Genomic DNA, 14,271 nt, shown 5'->3' with positions numbered 1-14,271 from the left:
AGGTAAACGTCAGATGGACGTAGGCCCCTCCCCCCAGCGTCACATACATGCCCTTTTATGGTCAGAGGAAAGGAGGCGGAGTCAAAGACGATTGGATCAAAGTGAAAAATTCACGTCAGAAAAACAAATGTCACGAGTTTCAGTTTATTAAAAAAAGGAAATTTTATTGGTTTAAAAAAGGCGTCTGACGCGACACGGAGCCGCCTGTGGGCGCCCGTCTGCAGCGGCGCCCGTCTGCAGCGGCGCCCGTCTGCAGCGACGCCTGTCTGCAGCGTCTGCAGAACTATCAGAGAACGCAGACGCTGGACCGGTCGACTGGAAAATAAAAGAATAAATTGAAAACGTTTCTGCGACAAACTTTAATTTTTTTATTGAATTCATGTTATTAAAATAAATTATTTTCATTTTATTCTTTTGTTTCTGTTTTTATATTTTACAGATTTAACATTTAATATCTTTATATTTTAATATTTTAATGAGAAAAACCTGTTTTATTTATTCATAAATAAATAAATGAAACTTTGTTTTCGAGGGAAAATTAATAAAAAAGTAAAAATTAAATAAAAGTTTATTTTAAATAAAAAGAAAATTTATTAAAACAGATTTTTAACATTTTTAACATGATTCAGATTCTTCGTTTTTATTTTAATAATGTTTTTAAACGTTCCAACTTTTTACAAACCTCCGAGTCCACGTCCACGTCCACGGGCCGCCGCGGCGTTTAGCGGCTGCAGTTTCAGCGCCGTCACGACGCGTTCTGAGACTTTGAGGTTCTGGTTCTGTGAGCGGCGCCGGCCCCGGTCCTGGTCCTGGTCCCGGTCCTGGTCCCGGTCCTGGTCCTGGTCCCGGTCCTGGTCCCGGTCCTGGTCCTGACGCCGCTCACAACAGTTTTTCCCCTTTTCAGGAGACTTTACTTTGAAAGGGCCCTGACAGAACTTCCTGCCGCAGTGCATGATGGGAGGGCCGTCTACACGTGGTAGCAGTAGTCCGTCAGGTACTGCTTCAGTCTGTTGGGGAGCGGCAGGTCCTGGACCCGCCGCGTCCGCCGGTTGATGGCGACGCGACACAGGTGCTGCAGCGGCGGCGTGGCCGTGTACACGGGTTTGGTGAGCAGCAGCTGCACCGTGCCGTTGGGCGCCGCCGACGCCGCCGCCGCCGAGGGCCGGGAGGCGTCCGGCGCCTTGTCCCCGGTCCTGGACAGCTGGACGTAGTGCTCCACCAGGTGCACCACGCTGTCGAACTGCTTCAGCCGCGGCTTCACCAGAACCACCGAGTCCAGCTTGAACTTGCCGTGCTGGAACTCGATGCGCAGGTTGGTGGGACCCGCCGCCGTCATGGCCGAGATGGTGAACAGGTAGTCCGTCTGCGCGCTGTCCCGCAGCAGGAAGGCGCCCTCCGAGGCGTCCGCCAGGATCTCTTTGGCCTCGTTAGCCGTCAGGCTGCCCCAGTACCAACCTGCGGAACCACAGACACACTTCACCGTCACTTAACCCTCACACAAACTTAACCATGTCCTTTAGTCGTCTAAACTTAACGGTCCCCTTTAGTGTCTAAACTTAACGGTCCCCTTAAACTTAACGGTCCCCTTTAGTGGTCTACAGGTGTACCTGTGTTCCTCAGGTCCTTCATGGCGGCGCTGATGCGTCCTTGCTCTGCTTCCTCAGCGGTGGCGGTGGCGTTGGCGTCGGCGTTGGCGATGGCGTTGCTGTCGATGATGCGTGACGACTCAGAGGACGAGTCGCTCATCGAACAGATTCTTCTTCAGCTCAAACTGAGACAAAGAAACAAACTTTATTATTATTTAGTGTTCGATCATCATCAGACTCTGGTCCTGGATCAGGTCTCGGGGGCAGCAGCTCCAGACTCTGGTCCTGGATCAGGTCTCGGGGGCAGCAGCTCCAGACTCTGGTCCTGGATCAGGTCTCAGGGGCAACAGCTCCAGCCTCTGATCCTGGATCAGGTCTCAGGGGCAGCAGCTCCAGCAGGGACCCCAAACTTCCCTTTCCCGGGCCTCATTAACCAGCTCTAACTGGGGGGTCCTGAGGCGTTCCCAGGCCAGTGTGGAGATCTAATCTCTCCACCTGGTCCTGGGTCTTCCCCGAGGCCTCCTCCCAGCTGGACGTGCCTGGAACACCTCCCTAGGGAGGCGCCCAGGGTTCATCCTTACCAGATGATCCTGAACCACCTCAACTGGCTCCTTTCAACGCAAAGGAGCAGCGGCTCTACTCCGAGTTCCTCACGGATGCTGAACTTCTCCCCCTCTCTCTAAGGGAGACTCCAGGCCCCCTCCTGAGGAAACACAGTTCACACGCTTGGACCTGGACCTGGTTCTTTGGGTCCTGACCTGGACCTGGTTCTTTGGGTCCTGACCTGGACCTGGTTCTTTGGGTCCTGACCCAGCTTTCATGACCACAGGTGAGGGTAGGAACCAGGACTGACTAGCCCTATGACCTCATCAGCTGAGGTCACCAGCGTCCCGTCCTTACTGTAAACAGCTTGGACGGTTCCCCGTGTCCCCCTCCTGAGGTGCTGAATGGTGGTCCAGAAGCACCTCGGTGCCCCCCAAAGTCCTTCTCCAGGACTTGTGTGAACTCCTCCCACACACACCCTCCACACACACACACACACACACACACACACACACACACACACACACACACACACACACACACACACACACACACACACACACACACACACACACACACACACACACACACACACACACACACACACACACACACACACACACACTCTCTGCCCTCAGGTGAAATATTTAAGCATAGATGTTTTTGTTTTCAGGCTTTTTGGTTCAAAGAGTTCAAACGAACCAGATCTGAACCCTGTACCCAGGTCTAGACCCTGTACCCAGGTCTGAACCCTGTACCCAGGTCTAGACCCTGTACCCAGGTCTAGACCCTGTACCCAGGTCTGAACCCTGTACCCAGGTCTGAACCCTGTACCCAGGTCTAGACCCTGTACCCGGGTCTGAACCCTGTACCCGGGTCTGAACCCTGTACCCGGGTCTAAACCCTGTACCCAGGTCTGAACCCTGTACCCAGGTCTGAACCCTGTACCCAGGTCTGAACCCTGTACCCAGGTCTAGACCCTGTACCCAGGTCTGAACCCTGTACCCAGGTCTGAACCCTGTACCCAGGTCTAGACCCTGTACCCAGGTCTAGACCCTGTACCCAGGTCTGAACCCTGTACCCAGGTCTGAACCCTGTACCCAGGTCTAGACCCTGTACCCAGGTCTAAACCCTGTACCCAGGTCTGAACCCTGTACCCAGGTCTGAACCCTGTACCCAGGTCTGAACCCTGTACCCAGGTCTAGACCCTGTACCCAGGTCTGAACCCTGTACCCAGGTCTGAACCCTGTACCCAGGTCTAGACCCTGTACCCAGGTCTGAACCCTGTACCCAGGTCTGAACCCTGTACCCGGGTCTGAACCCTGTACCCAGGTCTGAACCCTGTACCCAGGTCTGAACCCTGTACCCAGGTCTAGACCCTGTACCCAGGTCTAAACCCTGTACCCAGGTCTGAACCCTGTACCCAGGTCTGAACCCTGTACCCAGGTCTAAACCCTGTACCCGGGTCTGAACCCTGTACCCAGGTCTGAACCCTGTACCCAGGTCTGAACCCTGTACCCAGGTCTGAACCCTGTACCCAGGTCTAGACCCTGTACCCAGGTCTAAACCCTGTACCCAGGTCTGAACCCTGTACCCAGGTCTGAACCCTGTACCCAGGTCTGAACCCTGTACCCAGGTCTAGACCCTGTACCCAGGTCTGAACCCTGTACCCAGGTCTGAACCCTGTACCCAGGTCTAGACCCTGTACCCAGGTCTAAACCCTGTACCCAGGTCTGAACCCTGTACCCAGGTCTGAACCCTGTACCCAGGTCTGAACCCTGTACCCAGGTCTAGACCCTGTACCCAGGTCTGAACCCTGTACCCAGGTCTGAACCCTGTACCCAGGTCTAGACCCTGTACCCAGGTCTAAACCCTGTACCCAGGTCTGAACCCTGTACCCAGGTCTGAACCCTGTACCCAGGTCTGAACCCTGTACCCAGGTCTAAACCCTGTACCCAGGTCTGAACCCTGTACCCAGGTCTGAACCCTGTACCCGGGTCTGAACCCTGTACCCAGGTCTGAACCCTGTACCCGGGTCTGAACCCTCACTCACACCCGCTCCCGTGAACACATCACCCCCATTCTCTACACCCTCCACTGGCTCCCGATCAAACAACGCATCGACTTCAAAATACTCCTCCTCACCTTCAAAGCTCTCCACCATCTGGCACCACCCTACCTCTCTGACCTCCTTACCCCCCACCGCCCCTCCCGAGCCCTCCGATCCTCCTCCTCCCTAACTCTGACCATGCCACCTTCCAAACTCAAAACCTTCGGACACAGAGCTTTCTCTAGAACTGCACCCCGACTATGGAACTCTCTCCCCCGGCCCATCCGCGACTCTCCATCACTCACAACATTTAAATCCCGTCTAAAAACCTTCCTTTTCTCACAAGCCTACAACCTCCCCTACCCATAACTTCATTCACTCCCGGCCTCTCCCCCCCGACCCCCCATCCCCCCCACCCTCCTTCCGCTCTCCTCACCCATTTCAGCCCCTCCCCTTGCCCCCCCCCCTCCCCCACTGCTCTTCAATCCATCCCCCCACCTCTATTGTTGTACCTGTTTCTGGCTATTTGTCTGTACCACCATTACCCCACGCCCCCCTCGCCTTGCTTCCCTGTCATCCTTGTCATCCTTGTCTCCTGTTGTTTATCGTCTGTATATATTATATGTCCTACTCTGTAAGCGTCTTTGGGTCTCTGAAAAGCGCTATATAAATAAAATGAATTATTATTATTATTATTAGGGGCAGCAGCTCCAGCCTCTGATCCTGGATCAGGTCTCAGGGGCAGCAGCTCCAGCCTCTGATCCTGGATCAGGTCTCGGGGGCAGCAGCTCCAGCAGGGACCCCAAACTTCCCTTTCCCGGGCCACATTAACCAGCTCTAACTGGGGGATCCTGAGGCGTTCCCAGGCCAGTGTGGAGATCTAATCTCTCCACCTGGTCCTGGGTCTTCCCCGAGGCCTCCTCCCAGCTGGACGTGCCTGGAACACCTCCCTAGGGAGGCGCCCAGGGTTCATCCTTACCAGATGATCCTGAACCACCTCAACTGGCTCCTTTCAACGCAAAGGAGCAGCGGCTCTACTCCGAGTTCCTCACGGATGCTGAACTTCTCCCCCTCTCTCTAAGGGAGACTCCAGACCCCCTCCTGAGGAAACACACTTCACACGCTTGGACCTGGACCTGGTTCTTTGGGTCCTGACCTGGACCTGGTTCTGTGGGTCCTGACCTGGACCTGGTTCTTTGGGTCCTGACCTGGACCTGGTTCTTTGGGTCCTGACCTGGACCTGGTTCTTTGGGTCCTGACCCAGCTTTCATGACCACAGGTGAGGGTAGGAACCAGGACTGACTAGCCCCATGGCCTCATCAGCTGAGGGCACCAGCGTCCCGTCCTTACTGTAAACAGCTTGGACGGTTCCCCGTGTCCCCCTCCTGAGGTGCTGAATGGTGGTCCAGAAGCACCTCGGTGCCCCCCAAAGTCCTTCTCCAGGACTTGTGTGAACTCCTCCCACACCCGCTGCTTTGCCTCTGACCCAGCAGAGGCTGCAGCCCTTCAGACCTGTGGGGACCTCAGAACCACCTCCGGAGTCTTCTGGGAGACCAGATCCTGAAGGCCTCCTTCTTCAGGGGGACCCCTGACCCCCGGGGTCCACCACGGTGCTCCAGGGTCCCCGCCCCTTGAGGCACCTGAGACCTTGAGGCCACAGCTCACCGCTGCAGCTTCAGCAGTGGAAGCTTTGAACACCGCCCGCTCCGGTTCGATGCCCCCAACCTCCACAGGGACGCCAGAAAAGCTCCTCCGGAGGTGTGAGGTGAAGGTCTCTGGGACAGGGGCCTCCTCCAGACGGTCCCAGTTCACCCGCACTACTGGTTTGGGTTTACCCGGTCTGTCCAGAACCTTCCCCGTCCTCTGACCCACTCATCCCCAGATGGTGATCAGCTGACAGCTCTGCCCCTCTCTTCACCCGAGTGTCCAAAACATCCGGCCTCAGATCAGATGAGACCATCACAGACTGGATCCTGGACCTTTGGCCTAGTGTGTTCTGGGACCAGGTCCACTTCTGAGCCTCCTTCTGTTCCAACATGGTGTTTGTTAAAGAGGATCCAGGACCAGCACACAAGTCTAACACCAGACGCTGGGGTTTAGATCAGGGAGGCCGTTCCTCCCAATCAGCCTCTCCAGGTGTCTCCATCGTTGCCCACGTGGGCGTTGAAGTCTCCCAGCAGGACTCTGGAGTCCCCTACTGGAGCCCCATGCAGGACTCCATTCAGGGTCTCCAAGAAGGCCCCAGACTCTGAACTGCTGTTCGCTGCATCTGCACCAACAACAGTCAGAGCCCCCCCCCACCACCCGCAGGCGTAAGGAGGCCACCCTCTGGTCCACCGGGGTCAACTCCAACACCGCGGCGCTCAGCCGGGGGTTTGAGAGTCTCCCCACACCCGCCCGGCCCCTCACACCCTGGGCCCCTCCAGAGAAGACCAGGGTCCAGCCCCTATCCAGGAGCACGGGTCCAGATCCAGACTGTGTGTGGAGGTGAGCCCCCCCAGATCTAACTGGGAGCTCCACCTCCCTCACAAGCTCCGGCTCCTTCCCCCACAGAGAGGAGACGCTCCACGTCCCCAGAGCCTCTGCTGCCCGGGTCTGGACCCTCCAGGCCCCTCACCTCACTGCCCCCCGTGCAGCAGCGCCCCGACCCCAGAGGCTCCTCCTGTGAGTGGGGGGCCCACAGGAGGGAGAGGGGGGGGGGCCACGTCACTTTTTGGGCTCCATGTCAAACCAGGCCCCTCTGAGACCAGGAGCACGGGGGTCCAGACCACAGCCCTCAGGATTCTTGTTGTTTTTTTTTGTTTTTTTTGTTGTTTCTTGTTTTTTCTTGCGGCCGAATTAAACCGTGAACCAGAAACAACAGAAATAAATCAGCTTTTATTTCCTGACACTTTTATTTTGCAGCTTATTACTGTAGGTACTTTGGGTTTAATTGGATCAATAGTGACTATCAAATGAAATATTTGATAAGGAAAATTAATAAAGAAAAATTACTAAAAATGAATAACTTAAATTTATTAAAAACGTCACACGGAGAACCAATCAAATATAGTGCCTTGACTCACGTTCAGATTATGAGATTGAGTATTCTCAATAAACTTACCGTTAATCAAGGAAATACTAGTTATCACCAATAATTATCAAAGATAATAATAAAAATGACTCTAGTCAAACCAGAGTTCCTCGGGGCACCACCGTCATAGACGGAGTGATAACTAATATTAAAGTCTCATAAAATACATTAAACTACTAATTAAGGGTTAAACACCGATAAATGTAATAGTTTAATTAGTTGAAGGATTTAAAAAGTTCTTTTCTTAGTAGAAGCTGGCTCATTCATCTTTGTGTAATATTAAATAATCAGACATATGTTAAACACAAACATTTATTAACAGGTTAATAAATGCAACAAACAAGACACAATAAACTAACTAAAGTTAACAGCAAACGTATGTTTGTGTGTATGTGTGTGTGTGTGTGTGTGCGTGTGTGTGTGTGTGTGTGAGAGAGAGAGACAAAGAGAAGAGGTGGGGGCTCGGAGAAGGTGTGAACATTCTCTTTGTTACACAAAGGCCGGAAGCCTGATCTCTCAGTTCTTATGACAAAGTTACGATTATTTCTAGCCGTTCATAAAGTCCTATAACATGTAGTAATGCCCAGTTGGTGATTAATTACCAGTCCATGAGATGGGAGATGTTTTGCGTTGCTTGATGCCAGTGGCTGGGTGAAGAAAGGAAGCTCCGTGGTGAAGAGGTTCTTGTCTTATTTGTGGCTCTTAGGCAAAAGAGGATTCGGATCGCTCTGTGCTGTGCTCAGTTGAGGATAACCGGTTGGTTAACCTTTGTGGTGATCCCACGCCATAGGCCAGGTCCAGGGCCGAGGGGACAGCTGGAAGCTGGTCTCCTGGAGTTGAGTGATCAGGGAGAGAGAGCGGGAGGAAGATCCGGGAGCAAGATCCAGTAGAAAGAGTCAGTAGAAAGATTCAGTAGAAAGAGGCCAGTAGAAAGAGAGCGAGAGATTGTGTGCTTCACTTTATATAGGCCCGGATGATGTCATCACCTGGGGGTCAATTCAGCCAATGAACAGTTTGGGTGCCTTGGAGGATTCACACCTGGGTGTGACCTGTTGTGGGGGTGAAGGCATTTTGAGGTCTTTGTTCCAACAGGCTGTGGGCCTACTGTAATCAAACTGACAGTTTGAGTTTAACCAGAAAATGAACAATCATCTTTGGGCGCCGGTTGCACCTACATATCCCCCCGATGTCCTTGAGACTGCACCCGATGTGCGGTTTTAAGGGCATCTTTCACAGTCCATAGATGTACAGAGTTCATTTGTCAGTTCATTTAGTGTTTGCAACATTTTGGGCAGTTATTTCACCAACTGGGAATTGGCTAAACACTACTAATATCTCGACTAGGCAAGAACAAAAGCTACAAAACAAAATCTAAACATGACAATGGCACTATACGAAATACATAATAAACATTGTTTCTCAGCTACTCTTCAGGTTAGTGAGAACAGAAGTGTTAGTTATGTAAATGACTTGGGGTGAGATACAGATGAGATTCAGCTGTCAGTTGCATGAGGACAGTTGTATGATTGGTGTGTCAATCCAAGATGTGTCCTAAACTAGTGTTTACCAGTGAGCTTATTACAAAATACAAGGAGTTGATCCAAAAGTATTTGCAAAGTTTGTACAAGGTGTTAAGTCCAATTACAATTTGGGTCTTATTGAGTTTGCTGCGGCTGCTAACAAATCAAAGTTTACCAATTTAACTGTAAGAAAAGTAAGGCTGCTGAGCTTGCATTAATCTTACTATCAGTGCAGATGGACTGTTACCTACAAAACCGAGAGGAGCGGACTCTGGAGCTCTGTTGTTTGAAGTTCGTCTTCACTCGTGGCTCAGGGCTGTAACGCTGCCTGTAGCCGTGTACAGAAAGACACTCAGAGGCACTGTCACTGTCGGATTCTGAGCTGCGGTCAGAGATGCTGTGGTCATCATCTGAGCAGTGGTTTGGCAGGTCATTATGCTGGGCCAGGATCTCAGAATATGGCCTTCTACAGCTCCTGCTCTGGGCATGACTATCCCGTGGCAGCTGGCGGACATGGCGTTTACGCTCTGCGTCCCTATGCTGTGTTTTGTCCCCCCCTTTCGATCTGTTCTGAGGATGGGGTTCTGAGACAGAAGGTCTGTGTGACCTCACGGTGTTTGAGCTGCTGGAAGCAGATGTTGTGTCCCTTGCTTTGCAATTGACAACAGTTTCCCAAGCCACCTGTGCTATTTTCCTAACCTTGTTAAGAGAGAGGTTATCTTTCCTTGTCTCAAGAATAACGTGTGTACGTATACAAGGATGAAGATTCTGCAAGTACAGGGACTTAAAAGTTGGGTTCTCTTCTAAGCCTGGTGCATTCCTTCCTTGGAAGTATACGTGTCTCAAACGTCTGTAATAGTCTCTGGGACTCTCTTGACGGGAATGTTTTATTTGACTAGCTGCAACCAAAGAAGCGATTTCGTCTGCAGTAGAAGCAAATTCTTCTGTCAGTGCATGACGAAGCTCATTGTAGTCATTTCTGACTCTGGCAGGTTGAGACTGTATAACTTTGCGGACAGCTTTTGAGCTGGTTTTCCACACAAGTTTAACTTTCTCTCTCTGTGTTGCATTGGGCAGGTCAATTAGATTTTGATCTAATTCCCTAAAATGGTCCTCAATGTTATGATCGCAGTTGTCTGGATCAAACACGTCCATATCTTTAGCTAGAAGCTCAAGCTCTTCAAGGCGGGGACATTGTGAACTCACCGTTTGTGAAGTCAAGACTATGCTAGCTCTGTCATCACTCTCAAAGTGATGCAGTGAGGAGGTAGAGCAGGACTGAACTTCCCTGGTCAGCTCTGGAGAGGGCGTTAATCTCTCATTGAGGGAGGAATTTGAATTTGAAAGGCCAGAATCAGCAAGGCTGAACGACTTTGGTGGGGCAAGAGTTTCTGATCTAAGCCCTAACAATTCCTTTTTGTGGGAGAAGAGCTGTGACTCTGCTGAGTGCAAATCTTCTAAATAACGCAGGACTTTGTGATTTGCTATCTGAACTTCACTGATGAGATTAGCATTTTGAGCTTTAAGGGATTCTATCTCCTTTTCTAATGCTATTTTGCTCTGACAGACAATGTGAATTTGCCGGTGGAAGTTCAGGAGCAAACATCTCACCACAGACCCTTTTGATGTGTCGCTGAGAAGGGAGTCTATTTCTTTCCTGCACTCACTTAAGTTCAATGTGTTAATGAACTCAGGGTAGCCAGGTTTAAGGCTCTGTGCTAGGGAAGAAATGAAATTCTCTACACTTGGGTTCTCCATTGTTTAAAATGGAAGGTGAGAATAAAACTTGTTGTCTAGTACAACAATGCAATTGTTTTGGCTCTGGTGTTGCTTGGCAGACACCTTGTGATGTAAATTGGGTAGTACACTAGCCTAAAACAACAGTTCCTCTGATCTACACTTAGTGGGTAGCTTGCTTCCTGCGCGGGGAGGGGCAACTACAGCACCATGTGATTCTGGGACCAGAATTTACACTAACTGAGATGCGGGGCCGTCAGTCAGGGAATTATATCTGTAAAGTACTACTCAAGCTGAGACACGTGGAAGAAACAGCTGGGCATGTAACTTTATTTCACAGGGGCTGGTAGCACACTGTGGCTCTATCTATCTCCACTCAGGTTGAAATGCAAGGCAGTTCCAACAGTTCACGCTCTCGGGTTCATAGGGCCGGGGGCACGCTATGAGTAAATGGGAAGGAGCACTTAATTTAGCAACAACTTATGACAAGACTCATTGGATTGCATTGAATATGTGATATTCAAATGCTAAACCAAACTTCAATAGCTAGCAGCAATAGCAAAATCTTAAGGGTAACTATCAGGCTTACAGAGGTTATCAATATTCTCAAATCGCTTTAACCAAATTTGGAGAATTAATCAAATAACACCACTTTATACTTGTTTGTAAGTACAGCTGGATGTCTACTCCTGTGGAAGACAAGTGGGGTTAAATGGAACGACTTTGGAAAATTTTGGATGAAAAATCCAAAAATTGTAAAATGTCCAAAAATATGACGAATATTAATATCACACAATTATGAATTATTGCCAAGCCAACATAACTAAGCCCTCTCACAGGGCACCAATGTAGGTACTTTGGGTTTAATTGGATCAATAGTGACTATCAAATGAAATATTTGATAAGGAAAATTAATAAAGAAAAATTACTAAAAATGAATAACTTAAATTTATTAAAAACGTCACACGGAGAACCAATCAAATATAGTGCCTTGACTCACGTTCAGATTATGAGATTGAGTATTCTCAATAAACTTACCGTTAATCAAGGAAATACTAGTTATCACCAATAATTATCAAAGATAATAATAAAAATGACTCTAGTCAAACCAGAGTTCCTCGGGGCACCACCGTCATAGACGGAGTGATAACTAATATTAAAGTCTCATAAAATACATTAAACTACTAATTAAGGGTTAAACACCGATAAATGTAATAGTTTAATTAGTTGAAGGATTTAAAAAGTTCTTTTCTTAGTAGAAGCTGGCTCATTCATCTTTGTGTAATATTAAATAATCAGACATATGTTAAACACAAACATTTATTAACAGGTTAATAAATGCAACAAACAAGACACAATAAACTAACTAAAGTTAACAGCAAACGTATGTTTGTGTGTATGTGTGTGTGTGTGCGTGTGTGTGTGTGTGTGTGAGAGAGAGAGAGACAAAGAGAAGAGGTGGGGGCTCGGAGAAGGTGTGAACATTCTCTTTGTTACACAAAGGCCGGAAGCCTGATCTCTCAGTTCTTATGACAAAGTTACGATTATTTCTAGCCGTTCATAAAGTCCTATAACATGTAGTAATGCCCAGTTGGTGATTAATTACCAGTCCATGAGATGGGAGATGTTTTGCGTTGCTTGATGCCAGTGGCTGGGTGAAGAAAGGAAGCTCCGTGGTGAAGAGGTTCTTGTCTTATTTGTGGCTCTTAGGCAAAAGAGGATTCGGATCGCTCTGTGCTGTGCTCAGTTGAGGATAACCGGTTGGTTAACCTTTGTGGTGATCCCACGCCATAGGCCAGGTCCAGGGCCGAGGGGACAGCTGGAAGCTGGTCTCCTGGAGTTGAGTGATCAGGGAGAGAGAGCGGGAGGAAGATCCGGGAGCAAGATCCAGTAGAAAGAGTCAGTAGAAAGATTCAGTAGAAAGAGGCCAGTAGAAAGAGAGCGAGAGATTGTGTGCTTCACTTTATATAGGCCCGGATGATGTCATCACCTGGGGGTCAATTCAGCCAATGAACAGTTTGGGTGCCTTGGAGGATTCACACCTGGGTGTGACCTGTTGTGGGGGTGAAGGCATTTTGAGGTCTTTGTTCCAACAGGCTGTGGGCCTACTGTAATCAAACTGACAGTTTGAGTTTAACCAGAAAATGAACAATCATCTTTGGGCGCCGGTTGCACCTACATTACTTATATAAAATTATAATAATTTTAAATGAACTTTGGTGAAAAATTTCCTCTGAAACAGAAACAAACTTCCTTAAATTCCAGAAATGTGACAAAGTTTTATTATTCACATTTAAAAGAGTTTCTCATCTTTAAATCTTAATAATAATAATAATAATAATAATAATAATAAATGTTAATGACGAGTTAAACACAGAAACACAAGTTAAAATCTGATTTTTCAGCAGCTTTTTATTTTAATATCTGAATGTTTTTTTGAGCTGAATTAAAGATTAAACTGTGAACAACACTAGAAAATAGTTTTTTATTTTCTAACATGTTTTTTTTGCAGCCGATTATAAAATAAACAAGAATTTTAAATGAACTTTGGTGAAAAAGTTCCTCTGAAAACACAAAGACAGATTTATAAAAACTGTTTATTCTTTATTTTAAATTTTCACGTCTGTGATTAAAGATGAAATACATATATAAATAATTCATATTTCACAGTTAATTTTTGCTCTGTTTTTATTTTGCAGCAGTTTTAAACAGAAATCTGTGAAATCAGCAACAATTAAATTTAATTTGGTGATTTTTAATTATTTATATTAAATAAAAATGTGAATTATTGTTTGTGTGCAGAGACACGAGCCTGAAGCTGTGACAGGAATATTTAATATTATATTATTTATTTATGATATTTATATTTGAACCTGCATCAGATTAAAAACAGCAGATTCATTAAAATGCTGTTTTTTTAAACGGACTTTGGCACAAACACAATTTCTCCTCTCGACAGTTTTTAAATGTGTGTTTTTAACTTTATTTCCTTTTTTTAAGTTTTATTTTCTTTATTGATGTTTTGGTGAGAAAATAGTTTAAAAAAATTAATTTTAATGAGATCAATTAAATCTTTAAATGTGTTAAAATAAGGAAACAGCAGCTTTTCACCAAACTCTGTTAAAAAAATCATCAATTTAAGCAAAAACAGGTGTTTTACACCGAGATCACCTGTTTTTATTATAACAATAATTATGATTATAATCATAATTATTATAATTATTATAACTATGATTATAATAATTATAAAAACAACAACAACAATAACAATAATATTTCCTTTGGTTCATTAAAGAGAGAAACGCACCTGAGAGGTCGGAGCTAGCCGCTGCTAACAGGAACCAGCAGAGCCCGGTGATCCTCCGTGAGTGGCCGACACATCGGCCTCAGTGTCGGGGAGAGACCTCCGCGGCGCTCCGCTGCTCCGCGGGCGAGCGTCCGTCAGTGTCGGAGCTCCGGGCGTCGAATACAGACGCTTCACCCGCGCATGGTGTCCGTCCTCCCGTGTCTGAGCCGCGGACACACGGACACGCCGAGCCGCGGGTCCTGGTCCTGGTCCTGGTCCTGGTCCTGGTGCTGGTCCTGGTCCTGGTCCCGGTCCTGGTCCTGGTCCCGGTGCTGGTCTTGGTCCTGGTCCCCGTTCAGATCCGCATCAACACAAAAGCAGCGATTCCAGGAACTTTCCAGGAACACGTGACGTAAGCAGAGCGATTTAAGGTGGACTGACACACACACACACACACACACACACACACACACACA

The 14,271-nt window shown here is 48.0% G+C and overlaps 1 protein-coding gene across 1 annotated transcript; it reads right to left on the bottom strand.

Moving 5' to 3' along the window:
• Positions 1 to 537: 537 nt before the first annotated feature.
• On the bottom strand, positions 538 to 14,154 carry socs2 (suppressor of cytokine signaling 2). Its single transcript, XM_083935263.1, has 3 exons — positions 13,817 to 14,154; positions 1,608 to 1,771; positions 538 to 1,455 (listed from the first exon to the last, which is right to left on the bottom strand). Exons 2-3 carry the CDS (start codon positions 1,744 to 1,746, stop codon positions 968 to 970), a joined length of 627 nt encoding a protein of 208 aa, XP_083791389.1. The 5' UTR covers positions 1,747 to 1,771; positions 13,817 to 14,154; the 3' UTR covers positions 538 to 967.
• Between the last annotated feature and the right edge of the window lie 117 nt (positions 14,155 to 14,271).

This window comes from Echiichthys vipera (genome assembly GCF_963691815.1).
Source record: "Echiichthys vipera genome assembly, chromosome: 20".
NCBI classification, from domain to species: Eukaryota; Metazoa; Chordata; class Actinopteri; order Perciformes; family Trachinidae; genus Echiichthys; species Echiichthys vipera.
This window is presented reverse-complemented; position numbering and strand designations above follow the sequence as displayed.